The sequence below is a fragment of the Oncorhynchus masou genome, chromosome 27 (assembly GCF_036934945.1).
Source record: "Oncorhynchus masou masou isolate Uvic2021 chromosome 27, UVic_Omas_1.1, whole genome shotgun sequence".
Taxonomy (NCBI): Eukaryota; Metazoa; Chordata; class Actinopteri; order Salmoniformes; family Salmonidae; genus Oncorhynchus; species Oncorhynchus masou.
In genome coordinates this window covers 22,478,558-22,492,872 of record NC_088238.1, presented here as the reverse complement: position 1 = coordinate 22,492,872, position 14,315 = coordinate 22,478,558, and the positions used below count along the sequence as shown (strand labels likewise).

The following is a 14,315-nucleotide window of genomic DNA, read 5'->3' as shown; positions in this document are numbered from 1 at the left end:
GAAATGTAATAGGCTATACTGTAGAATTTCAGAATTGGGCTTCACAATTGAAAGGTTTTGATAAGACAAGTCAACAAGAACAGACCTACTTTATTATTACTATAGATTATGAACATAATGTTTTTGGAACTTTGCAAGTCAGTTGAGGGACAATATTTGTTCCGCTTAGGGGAGCCAACTTCTTGCAGAGGGCCTGAAGATTACATTGACATTTATCTTGCAGGTTGAGAAGTTGAAATGGGCACTGGTACAGTATGTTACCATTTCACTGTGAAACAGATATTGAAAACACCTGTCATAAGTTTGAAGTGACGTTTTAACTTTCATTGAGAGGTGTTAACGCTTATTTATTTTCTACACAAACTCGCTTGGTAGTAAAAAAAAAACCCATTGAGAAAAAAAAGGTTGATGCACTGCGACAGCTAAGCGTTGGATAGAGTTTCACATTCTATATATAAGCCTGGTGACTTGTGTCACTGGGCTATTTAAATGCCATGCAGTGTCCCACTGTCAAAACATAGGCCGTGCGAGGGTACAACAGTATGGTGGAACTTTTTGAGACCAGCACTTATTTCTTCAACGATCTGCGCTATCTCGAGGGAGATCATGGACCATTGCAGCACTTGGACATGGCGGGGGTGTCCCCTTTGTACCACGGGAATGACAGCCCGTTGTCACCTGGGGGGGATCCGTCAGAGACTGGATGTGACAGCAGTGGAGAGGAGCATGTCCTCGCTCCCCCGGGTCTTCAGCCGCACTGCGAGGGACAGTGCCTCATCTGGGCTTGTAAGGTTTGTAAAAGAAAGTCTGCACCAACCGACAGGCGCAAAGCGGCGACTCTCAGGGAAAGAAGGCGGCTCAAGAAGATCAATGAAGCATTCGATGCGTTGAAGAAAAAGACCGTGCCCAATCCGAACCAGCGGCTGCCCAAAGTGGAGATTTTACGCAGCGCCATAAACTACATCGAGCAATTGCAGGACCTGCTGCATACACTGGATGAGCAAGAAAAAACGCCCCAAAATGGCTCATATAACTATAACGTGAAAGAACACCATGTAAGCTTCATTTGAGAAATATTTGCATCTGCATTTTTCATGTCACTTTATGCGTACAATAATTGGCTTTACACTTAAAGGGAAAATTGCCACAAAGATAAATATCTTACTGTGCATTATACTTGTAGGCCTACTACTTTGTATAATAACTCGTGTGTTAGTAGACACTTAAGCTAATACATGTGTGTGTACATGAAGGCGTCCAATAAGGAGTACCATTGGAAGAAGAACTGTCAAAACTGGCAGACCTCAGCTGATCATTCCAATGCACCAATGACGAATCAGAGAGAAGGTTGGAACCAATTATGAATAGTACATTAGATCTAAATTGCTATTTTGCAACTCATCAACTGATTGTACATCTAATATATTTGATTTCTGTGTTTCAGGCTTTACGGAGTCTTCAGCGTCCACCAGCCTTCTTCGCCTGTCATCAATCGTTGACAGTATATCAAGTGAAGAGAAACCGACTTGCAACGAAGAAGTCTCGGAAAAATAATGCTTGATTTATTGGATTTTTTTGTAGCCTGTATAAGCGACATCAGCATTTCATATTTCCATTGTCTATTTCGAAATTATTTTCAATTCTTTTAATCATATGTTTTAGTTTCCATTTACTTATATTCATTTGTACAAATTAACGGGCATTTTGTAGTCACTGTTTTCTTTTAAATTGTATGAATGGTCAATATTATATTTCTAAAGTATGACAACAATGGAACTATAATCTTTTATTTCCAAATGGACATTTGATAATTGTAAATATTTTATAATATATTAACAAGTTAATTTATTTTACATATAAAAGGCTGTGTTTCTCAACCTCAAGAGATTCATTGTTGTATTTGAGTATTTCTATATGAACTGACCAACAAATAAATTGTAAGCATTGTATCTTACAAGGCATCTACACGTTTTGTTTTGTTCATCACTATCTATGCACTTCATTATTTATTTTAAATACTTGTCAGGTATTTTAAGAAGAATTCAGTTTTTACACATTTTGATATAATTACAAATTACATTTTATACACTATACATCCTTGACACATATAGTATAATATATTATCATGAAAACCATGCATTTAAAACCTCAGGTATTCATTTTTGAATTATCCTATGTTGTACCAGTTTTTTAATTAGACGACTCACTCCAAATACTATAGTTTAATGTATGTTTGTATGGGTACTTAAGGTAGGTCATACTGTGTTCAACCTCTTTGCAGATATGTCATTCTTATTATGTGACAAACTTTCAGCCATACCTTTCAGGTCTCATAATGATATCCGAGGATATCCCTAATGTCCCCACTAACCCACTTGATCATGTGGAATTTGAATAGAGATGTGACACTGTACATGCAAGCATCAGCCACAAGTTCCCCCAGTATTCATGGTTATTAGAAGACCATTAAAAAAGCCCTGAAATAGCCTGGGCTCCTTTCTTTGTTCCAGCTGGCAGAGAGCTAGCCTGGGCTCCTTTCTTTGTTGCAGCTGGCAGAGAGCTAGCCTGGTCCACTTCAGTAGCGTTACATTTACGTTTTAGTCATTTAGCAGATGCTCTTATCCAGAGCGAAATACAATTATTGTGCCCATTTTAGGATAGCTAGGTGTTCGGAAAATAATGTATTTTTTAAATATATATATTATTAAATATTATTACTATTATTATCATTATTTTGTCACCTCTAAACTCAGATATGCTTTGACATGGAAACTTGGTCAGGAGGCAATGGTGCAGCCAGCTATTAGATCCTAATTCATGATCACTTGTTTGATCATGCACATTAGAACAATGTTTACACATAGTTTATAAGGGACTCCCTGAATGTATGTTTGATAGGGTGATCTCTTTCTCCTACATGTGTTGACTTGGGGAGTCCTACTTGTTTATGATCCCACATTGCATTGCTGTGCTGACCTAACCCTGCATCACAGTGAGCACTGCTCCTCTCCCTCTCAGGTCTCTGTGGCTGACACACTGCCCTGCTGACCCCTGTGTGTCCAGCCTGGTGTCATAGACTAGTCGTAACATATTGCTAGCCACAACAAATTGGAATTTGTAACATATCATAAGAATTTTAAATTCAAAACATATTGTACGAATGGCAATTTGTAACATCTCATACGAATTGTAATTTGTAACATATAATAAGAAATGGATGATGAACATCCAGAAATTAATACATGTCATAACAAACGTAAAATATCAGCCTAATTTCAGCATCCCGGATTTTTGTTGATTATGTTACATCCACCGCTGATTCCAGGTTGTTTTGTCTGCCTTTCCCTCAGTCCTCACACAAATGTAAGCATACACACACACACACACACACACGCACATGCACACGCACACGCGCGCACACGCACACACACACGCACACACACACACACACACACACACACACACACACACACACACACACACACACACACACACACACACACACACACACACACACACACACACACACACACACACACACATACACACACCTCACACTGCCTCATGACCCCAAGCACACACACAACTTATTAGTGACTCATCCAACAGTCATTTGAAAAAGAGGCCATAGTAGAGATACACTGGGGTCTCTGTGCTGTGTTGTTTTTGTATTGCAGCTGAGTACATTCAAATTGATTAACCATACAGTCTTTGTATAAAGGTGTAAAAGGCTTTAGGGTAGGGTACGTTTTGGGTGATTTCTCAAAACAGCAGATTGCATATCCAACGTACCAACATTTATCCAAAACACAATGTCAAAACACACAATTCTCCTATTTCTAGTGTGATTAAACATAGATTAAATGAGCACTTCAGTGATGCCTGATACAGTAAGTACTATCAAAGGATATAGGGCCTGTACTTCAAAGTCCCTTCACATCTTTCCTTTTACTTCTGACTCTCTCACTGAACCAAACTGAAACTAGCTCCAACAGTAATGTTGTTTTAATGGGACCGAAGCAGCTTTCTCACAATGAGTTTGTGAGCCTGTTTCCCAGTGTCCATGAGAATTGTCCAGCGTCTTCCTTCCAAATGAGTTCTAAGGCTCTCCTAGACCCCCCCCCCGCTAAATGACTTTGTGAATCTACTGTTTGTTTGTGAATCTACTGTTTGTTTTTGGATAATATCATTGATATGTTCGACCAAAATCTACCACCTGCTCAACATTGAAACCTAAACCTTGGGAAAATAGCAATTACCACCTTTATGTTGAGAGGGACGTAATTTCATTGGGACCTGTTATTTTAAGATTTAAATGCAAATTGATCAGTCTGGGGTTTAATAGATGAGATTCGTATACTAATGTCTATGATTACTGTCTTATTTATGTATAATACAGTCTTTATAAGTTAGGTGTTAGAGATTCAATTGTTTAATCCTCTCTCTGGGTGTTTTAAATGGAGGATAAGTGCAGTATGAAATATTATCGCCATTTGACTTGTTAGTAGACAACATCGGCCTGCAATTTTACAGAGATTTCCTTGTCACTTATGATGCGATCAAAATGGATTTTGCTGTGGAGGATGTGTTTAAAAAGTCAAGGCCGATGAAAGGGGAGATTTTATAGGAGAGGATCAGCCTTTGGGAGAAATGCCTTGATTTTTCTGGCTTTCCTAGAATATCCTGCTACGAAATGATCCCCTGCAACATTGTAGTTGGCAGCACACTGCAACTCCCTGCCAGACAAGTGGTGTTGCCAATCAAAAGCTCTCGTCATGTGATATGATCTAATGCACTCACTGAAGTAACTGTCCAGTGAAAGTCTCACTTTTAAAAGTTCATATTCTGTTAACTCGTACCCAAATAATCTTTACTCATACCCGAATAATCTTGTTGACTCATCCAATTCTCGCATTTGTGGCTAAAGCCTAAATTAGACCCCCCAAAAAAACACTTCAAAAACCCCACCTCAAACTTCTATCTCAAACAGACCATTTAAAAAATGCTTGCTATTTCCTCATAGAGTATGATGTCATATTCCTGAGGAGGATGAGCTGGCCAATCAGTGGTCTAAAGAAGGATGAGTTGGCCAATCAGCGGTCTACGCACATTACTGTTTTTAATGCTTGCATGAATATTTTTAATGACCAGTATATGCCCACAACATTCTGTTGCTGAGGTACACCCACACAATTCCAACATGGTAAAGATGCTTTTAAACATACATAATTACACGTTTAGGAAGGAAAACGATTTCACTCATATTGTAACTAACTGTTGGTCATGTTTCATAGAAATCTGGAAACACTAGAAAGTTACTTTAAGACATGGGCTGCCCCCCATTTATAAAAACAAACATTAGTTAACTGGAAAAGTGAAATACTATACAAAGGATTATAATGTGTCACAAGTGTGATGTAAATGGTTGTATCAGTCTGAAACATGTTGTTCATCAGACAAAATTGAGATGATTTGTCACCATACTCTACATCTTTCAGAAATATAACAAAAATACGTTTCCATCTATGGCATATAGAATCTGTGGTAAATAAACCTTTATGGAACATTTGATATATAACACCTATGGAGACCGGATAGGAAGGCCACAACATCACGTGAAATCAATGTTTAAGCAGTTTAGAAGAAATACGGGTTTCACACGTGAGGGAAAAGGGACATTAAATCCCAGCTAATGCCCTACACTTAACTCTGCCTCTGACCCCTGACAACAACTCCGGAATAGAGGCGATAAAAAACAAACCCCCTAGTTCCCAAGAGACACCACTAGCACTTCAGATCACAGTCAGAGTGAGTGTGTACAACGTCTGGAGCAGCGCATAGGCTTCTGCTAGATGTATCGCCACTAACACCATATGCTGGTGCAATCGTATCCTATAGGCTCAATTAGCTGTCGGTTGTTGCCAGGTTTTCTCCTTGTCCATATTGTTGGGGTTGTTCACAGTCAATATAGCCTTTGATCTCATCGGCAGCATCGAGGGCCAGGCTCATGCCAATGTCTTCTTCAGCTGTGCCCAATACAAACTCGGACGGCAATTCCGTGGCAGGTACCCGGGTGTTTTCTTAGGTGTGCGCGGTTCCCAGAGATAGAGGAGGACAAACGTTTTGACACGTTGTGAGAAATATCCACATTGTATCCTTGTAGGGTGTCAACAAACACAAAGCTCGAATAATTACTCCGACGACTGAAACAGGCAGCTCATCATGGCTATTCATCAGTGTTTGTTCTAGCTAGTCTCTCATGCTTAATTAGGCTATGCACATGTGGTTCGGGCGCCAGCGGCCTCTTTCGAGATGCAGTTTAAATAATGAATATAGCATGCTTATTAACATGTATTACAAGCCGAATGTTTTAAAAATGAACACAATTGTAATGCCAGATTTCTAATTTTTTTGAGTAAAATTAATCAAGGATGGAATGCGATACAGGTATTTTAAGAGGGGCCTCAACTATACATTATTAGACATTATGAGACCTTTCTAGATGCAGCAATTATATGTACATATTTAAATGTATAGGCCGGTCTGTTTTGAATATAATTTGATATAATTAGGTTTTAATTATGGTGTATGTTTGGCTATGACAGTAAGCTTGCAAATTATTCACGAATTGAAGCCCTCGTGTTAATTGCTCAATTACCTATTTTAATGAGATTTAACAAACACAGACACCCCGTGTATGACACCTTCAATGATGAGTTAGGACCGGTTAGAGGAGTTACCGCTGCAATGTGAATGAGGCTCTGATGCTGCAATGTGAATGATTTGAAATGTTACACCTCCCTTTGCAGCTGGGCTGCATCTGTAACGCTGCTATTTGTCTCAAGCATAAAATTGGCCTGCGAACTCTTGTACATGGTTCACCTCGTTGCTATTGCTCAGTTTTAGAAAACAAAACTAATCTCCCTTATTATCACACATATGTGTAAGATTTTGAGTGTTGGCCCATTGCAATATTAGTAGTGTATATATTTAAAAATTGGTATAGAAAAAGTACTATTTTGTCAGATCTGAGAGGTAAATTATTTACCTGTTCAACTATTGGTGTTCACCAACCATTACTTTTACTCAGAATAGGTCTGTTTCTTACAGAAAAGGTTAAGGTAGTGGTGTAATGAGTGGGAAAACACCAGGGAGTGCAGATTTGGGGAACTCTGCAGGGTACTGGGTGTGAGGGAGCGGGTGGGGCGGAGAGCTGAGCTAACCCCAGCCTGCCTGGGCCAATGGGGCATGGTAATTAGATCTGGCCAATGTGGGCCTTGGGCTCTGGACTGGGGGCATATAAGGGGGGCCCCATGGCAGCAGCCCCCTCATATCACTCAGAGGTCTCCTCTCTCACCCCACTGCTCTCCCAAAGCAGAGAGTTATTTCCTTCCTTTCTTCAACCACAACAACAGCCCAGCCATGGATGTCTTCTCCCCATCCCAGGTCTTCTATGACAGCACCTGTGCCTCCTCGCCAGAGGACCTGGACTTCTGCCCCGGGGAACTGGACGGCTCAGAGGAGGACGAGCACGTCCGGGTCCCTGGGACTCCTCACCAGGCGGGTCACTGCCTTCAGTGGGCCTGCAAGGCCTGCAAGCGTAAGTCCAGCACAGTGGACCGGCGGCGGGCTGCCACCATGAGGGAACGACGCCGGCTGAAAAAGGTGAACCACGGCTTCGAGGCTCTGAGGCGCTGCACCTCAGCCAACCCCAGCCAGAGGCTGCCTAAGGTGGAGATCCTGCGCAACGCCATCCAGTACATCGAGAGCCTCCAGGAGCTGCTCCATGAGCATGTGGAGAACTACTACGGCCTTCCTGGGGAGAGCAGCTCAGAACCTGGGAGCCCCTCGTCCAGCTGCTCCGACAGCATGGTGAGACTGAGACCAGAAACACACGGACTCATATACAGCTTCTCTCACTGTCTCCTCATCAGAGGTTTTTTCAGGTCCTACTAGTTCAGTGTCTGTTGAAACACTTTCCCTCATTGGACTAATTCAGAGTACTATATTTGCATGATGGATCACATTCCTGTTAGCCTCTGTCTTGTTGCATCTCCCAAGATCTTGAGTTAAAAAGCTTTTGTTTGGGACTCTAGCTTAGTAGCTTAATTTCCGATGTCTCTGAGCATGCATATTGTAATAATTTGATATTACAATGCCATATCTAATTTGCATTTAGAGTATCTCCCTGGATCTGAAGGGGAATAGGCTCACTTCAAATGTAGAATATTTATTGAATAGACTTGCACTGATTGTGCTGTTGGGGGATCTCAATTACAATGTTCCCTTGTGCATTTCATCTTCTTTGGCTGCATCATTAATGCAAACATCTCTTTTGCAGTGTTATATATGCATTATGCTTTATGTTTCACCTGGAAATGCTATCCTTTTTTTTCATTGGTGTGTTTGGTGCATGTATATTACCCCAGTGCATGCATGATACTTACTCAGTTGGCCAGTCAAGATTAGAATCAGCTCTACAAAACAGTGGTTAGAAGGTGATGCAATGCTAAATAATAGAATGGATCTTTATGATGGCGGATGGAGTAATGGCTTTCCCACCATTGTACACGTTACAGCCTAATAAACCCAGCTAAATCCACCTTACTGAAGTCTGGCAGGAAAGACTGTGCTTTTCTGCATTCCATCCTGACTGCATGTTCTCCTCCGCTGCCAGGATTTTCTGCAGATTTACTGGGAGAAAGTGTCATCTTGCACAAACTGGTGTTGCTTCCACTGATACAATCGATTCGCCACGGCTAGAGCCCGGGCAGATCATGGGAGTAGCCTGCAACTTTGGCCCTGAGGTGGCTGTGAAATAAAGAACCCTAGCCAGACAGGCAGAAACACTGTGGATTTATCAGTCTGGCACGATGACCAAGGGTTACATTATGTACCCATATTTTAATCTTATTTAGTATATGTCTTAGTATAGATTTCTTTGTTGTGCACCATTTACAAACCTCAGTTGAGGAAAATGCACTTGACACTTCAAAATGTCTGAAACGTAGAAAGGTGACGTGTCACGTGCTTTGTTATGAGTGCTGTGCTAACGTCAGTTTGCTCTGTTTGTTTCCTTGTAGGTTGACTGTAACATTCCTGTTGTGTGGCCTCAGATGAACACAAGCTATGGCAACAACTACAGCTATACTAAGAATGGTAAGACAAATGGATGAATATGTTTTTTTGCTTGTTATGTCATGTAAACGTATAGACATAGTCTAATGAATACATGTAATGGGCTTATGTAAGGCTATGGTCTGGTTACAACCTGTGTATGTTGAGTATTGTAACACTTGCCAGGTTTACTTTCGTTTGTTTTGATTCGTACTACAAAGACACAAATGGTGTTACAAGTTATGTGATTAATTCTGCCTTTCCATTGAAGTTCACCATAACCATAAATTGACTCGATGAGACATGGTAGTAAACTGATCTCATCCATAAGATGAGCTATCTTCATTATCTTGACTGACCTTGTCCTTCCCCTGTTTGTCCTGTCTAGTGAGCTCTGGAGAGAGAGGTGCTGGTGCCTCCAGCCTGGCTTGCCTTTCTAGCATAGTAGATCGCCTCTCCTCGGTGGATGCCAGTGCCCCAGCAGGGCTCAGAGATATGCTTACCTTCTCGCCCTCTAGCACCGACTCCCAGCCTTGTACTCCAGAAAGCCCCGGGACCAGACCTGTGTACCATGTATTGTGAAGATGACCTGCATTAGAATATAAATAATCTGATGGCCCTGATCTTTAACCGCATACCACTTTGACTTCCTATTTCGGTGATGGCTAAGATCGATCAACACCTGCCAACCTTTGTATTGTAAATAAGATTGTAAATATGTACTGTAAATGTTCATTTATTTTAAACAATATAAATACCAACTGTGACATATTTAATTGATCCTTTTCATGCGTCTGTCCTAATATAGGCCTATGCATCATTGAAACAAGTTGTATTTAAGCTATTGCATTTGTTAGCTTCACGTTTCTCATGATCAATAAACGTTTCAATAATTCTAGAGTTCCCATATCTGTTGGTGTAAATGCTGTTAATTCTATCAAATAGAGTGAGTACCAAAGAGAGAGTAGCTTGCATTCCATTCCTGGTCATAGTGTTGGTGTGGTGGGTGGAGATAGGTAGGGGAGGAGAGAGGGTTTGTGTACCTGTTTTGTCTTTAGGAACAGATGTTTCTCATTGTTAACACCCCTAACTACACCCTAAACACTATGGTTTTGAACAAATGGCCTGAACGTAACACTTGACATTGTGTGTAAGGGAGGGGAAGGGGTTACTAGTATCATATGTTGCGTGTCATCAAAGCCTACAGCTCATAAAATCAAAGCGTTGCAGTCCTTTTCCTGTTGTATTGTGACCCCATTAGGTTAGAAGGATTTCCCTCACATTTATAGCACATTTATAATAGAAGAAGACAGTAAAATCAAACGTTTTTTTGACTTGGGTTTGAGAGCAACCAACAGGTGATGTAGCTCCTGTATCACTTGCCCTATGGCAGCACAGCACACAGTCACGACCATGTGAAAACATAGAAACCTGTCTCGTCATGACACAACCTTCGAGAGACACTTAAGTCTTCATATTTATGACAAGCACCTTCCTGTTGTGACACCAGAGGGAGAGACTCAGTGGCGAGTGGGTTAGTAGTTAAACACTGCCTCTGTGGCACGAAGCTGTGGCATAGCAGGCATACCAGCGAGGGCTTCTATTTCAGTAAGCCACACCGCTGGCTACGAAGCTCCCTACGCATTGAAGTAATTTTCCATGGCTGAACCTTGGATATATTCATAAATCACTCATGCACCAGACATGTGACATCATGAGATGACAAGATATATAATATTTTTTCCACATCAACAGATAGTTTGACCCAAGGTTACAAACGGGCGGAATTTGCATCGAGTACCTTATTTTTAGGATATCACTCATCTATTTCAATTTGATTCCTCTTCCAACCTGGACAATGTAAGGACTAAACGTAGCCTGACACAAATCACTCTAATGTAAAGTACTCTGGCATTTCTCACAATAGCCAAAGCCATTATTTGCAATAGTGAGTATACACTATTACCACAAGAGGGAGGTATTTCTAATACTTGACTCTGAGATGTCACTTCTTATGCTCTCATGACTCCATAGCTTTTTCAAATTGCTTATCTAATAAGTAGGTTGTGATATTGTTTGCGTCATATTCCAGTTAAACAATAACTACCTGACAATTTGATAAAGATGTAGGATCTTAATTTTAGCCAGTTTACTACACCAGGAAAATTATTCTGCAGCATATAATTAATATAATTAATTTTATAATTAATGGACATTTTGTAAGGGTTGATACATTTTTCGTAAGGGAAAATCAAGTCTGCGATTTCATGGTGGAAATGACAAAACTTCAGAAGCCTTTTTAAACCTCAAATACACTACACATTTTACATTTCCTGGATTGCAGGAAATCTCTCCAGCAACAGGGTGATCAAATTAAGATCCTACATCTGTAGGTTTTTGACAGATATTGGGCTCTTCTAACGGGACCGGTTGGGATGAAAGGAAGACAGTTAACAATTCAATTGCTCTGTAGGCTACATCAAAACTCCAAAATCCACGTGCTCAAGTGGAGCCAATGTCTTCCTCATGTTCACTGCAAATCCCTCCTTCAAATTATGAGGAGGCTATGAGGAGGTTAGCTAGCTGACAGACTCTTACATTAAATATATTTAACCACATTAAGTGATTTATAATCACATCAATTCAATACAATTCAAACACTTTTGTCATTATGAAGGCTAACTATTTGTCACGCCCTGACCTTAGAGAGCCTGTTTATGTCTCTATTTGTTTTGGTCAGGGTGTGATTTGGGTGGGCATTCTATGTTCTTTTTTCCATGTTTTTGTATTTCTACGTTTTGACCGGGTATGGTTCTCAATCAGGGACAGCTGTCTATCGTTGTCTCTGATTGGGAATCATACTTAGGCAGCCTTTCCCTTCTGTCATTGTGGGAAGTTGTCTTTGTTAGGGGCACTATAGCCTTGGTCAGCATCATGGTCGTTATTTCTTGTTTTGTTGGTGACAGTTTTACAAAAAAAAAAAAAAAAAAAAAAAAAAAAAAAAGAAAAAGTACGCTCGCTGCGCTTTGGTCTTCCTTGAACTACGGCCGTGACACTATTGCCCTTTCATTGAGGACATACCTTTGAGTGCGTAATCTAGACACCACGTTAATTTATCCCACTGGGCACAGATGTCTATTCTACGTTGGTTAACCAACGTTGATTCATCCAGTGTGGGCCCAGTGGGATTTTAGGCTATAGCTAGGTGTCTCGTTAATAATAGTATATACCCCTAAAATTCAAATCTGGACCTCAAACCATAAAGTCCCCTCTAATCTGGGACTGATTTAAACCTGGGACACCAGAGGGATATACCACAAAGCAGGATCAATGAGTTAGCAAGCTAACTTGCCTAAATGAAAAATATGTATTTATTTTGTTTTGTTGGGTCTATACAATTCTATTAGCCTGGCTGACGCTACCCACGTGACTACACAGTGAGGTGTGACTGGAAGACCTCCAGATCTGGTGCCAGACAGACTACTATACTAAAGGCTTCAGTCGAATCTTCCATGCTTTTCCTCTGTATAGTAGACTGTATCATCATTTAAGTTAACATAACCTTTGTAGTCTACCCTTTCCTTCTTCCTTTGCTTCTATGTGGAATCATATGAAGTATTGTTTTATCACCTGCTTCCAAGTGTCTGTGGTACAAAAGCAACGTTTTCTACCTCTAGGTTGCCACGGCAGACCAACAGGGTATCACATCACATGCATGCAATGCACCCACCCTACAGAGTAAAGTCTGGCATCCCCCCCCCCCACCCACCCCTGCATCTGGAAGTCTGTTGTCACAGAGACAGAGAAGATGTGATTTCACCTGGCTATAAAGTAAGTGTTGTGTTCCAGTATTACATAGAAACACATCAATTCACACCAGCCATATAAGTGTGAATTTCTTAGTGTTATACAGTGAATACATATGACAGATATGCTGTTCTTAATTTGCGTTCGACTCATCAGATCATTCAGTTGAATTTAAAGGTTGTGATCATGGAAATGACTTGTAGCCAGGATTCATATGTCCACAAAGATGACATTGGATGAGATTAGGGGTGGCAGGGTAGCCTAGTGGTTATAGCGTTGGACTAGTAAGCAGAAGGTTGCAAGTTCAAACCCCTGAGCTGACAAGGTACAAATCTGTCATTCTACCCCTGAACAGGCAGTTAACACATTGTTCCTAGGCCGTCATTGAAAATGAGAATTTGTTCTTAACTGACTTGCCTAGTTAAATAAAGGTAAAATAAAAAACATAAAAAATAAAAGATGCATATAATGCAATGCAATGTAATTCCTGAGGGCTCAAATGTCAGCAACCACAACATGGCCCAGTCTCTGTAGCTTGTGCACAAGCCCTCTAGACTATATGAAGGTATCTGTAGCGTGTATCCTACTGATTTATTAATTCAAGCTGAGATCTATTCATTTTACAAAATAAGAATGACAGACATTAACATATTTCACTGATCTCTCATCAGTGATGCCTAATTACGAGTTTGCGTTTCCATCCTCATTACTCAGTTCATTAGCCCCGTGGAATGAGAAAAGAGGTGATTAAATGGATAGATGGATTGTGAGGGTGAGTCGCTGTTTATGAATTAGACATTTCCGATGGAAATATTCCTTTGATTCTATCTGAGGGGAATATATTTAAGAAATAAGGCCAGAGGAGGTGTGGTATATGGGCAATATACCACGGCTAAGGGCTGTTCTTAGGCACAATGCAACGTGGAGTGCCTGGACACAACCCTTAGCCGTGGTATACTGGCCATATATCACAAACCCCCGAGGTGCCTTGTTGCTATTATAAACTGGTTACCAATGTAATTAGAGCAGTAAAAATACAAGTTTTGTCATAATCGTGGTATACGGTCTACAGCTTCAGCCAATCAGCATTCAGGGCTCGAACCACCCAGTTTATAATAGCACACAGCCTGGTTTGTCTAGTTGTGTTCCCTTTGACAAACACAATAGTAGGCCGATACACACTATGTTCTATATAGTCAGTGTAGCTGGGGCAAGCAAATCCACATCCTCAGCTTGAGTTTCCTTCCACCATCTTACAAGGACCACTGAGCTCCGGCATTACTTTCAGTGTCTGCCTTCTGTATTGACGTGCCATTGGCGATTGGGTTCATATTCAGATGCTTCAATTCAAGGGGGAATTATGATGTAAAAGCGTCATCCACAGGCACTTC

General features: G+C 40.7%; 2 protein-coding genes across 2 annotated transcripts; both read left to right on the top strand.

The window, feature by feature from the left end:
• Positions 1–542: 542 nt before the first annotated feature.
• On the top strand, positions 543–1,576 carry LOC135515801 (myogenic factor 6-like). The gene is made up of 3 exons (XM_064939538.1): positions 543–1,055; positions 1,254–1,347; positions 1,445–1,576. The coding sequence occupies exons 1-3, from the start codon at positions 543–545 to the stop codon at positions 1,552–1,554; spliced, it is 717 nt and encodes a 238-aa protein (XP_064795610.1). The 3' UTR covers positions 1,555–1,576.
• Positions 1,577–7,353: 5,777 nt separating this feature from the next.
• On the top strand, positions 7,354–9,821 carry LOC135515800 (myogenic factor 5-like). Its single transcript, XM_064939537.1, has 3 exons — positions 7,354–7,872; positions 9,084–9,159; positions 9,506–9,821. The coding sequence occupies exons 1-3, from the start codon at positions 7,423–7,425 to the stop codon at positions 9,697–9,699; spliced, it is 720 nt and encodes a 239-aa protein (XP_064795609.1). The 5' UTR covers positions 7,354–7,422; the 3' UTR covers positions 9,700–9,821.
• Positions 9,822–14,315: the final 4,494 nt, after the last annotated feature.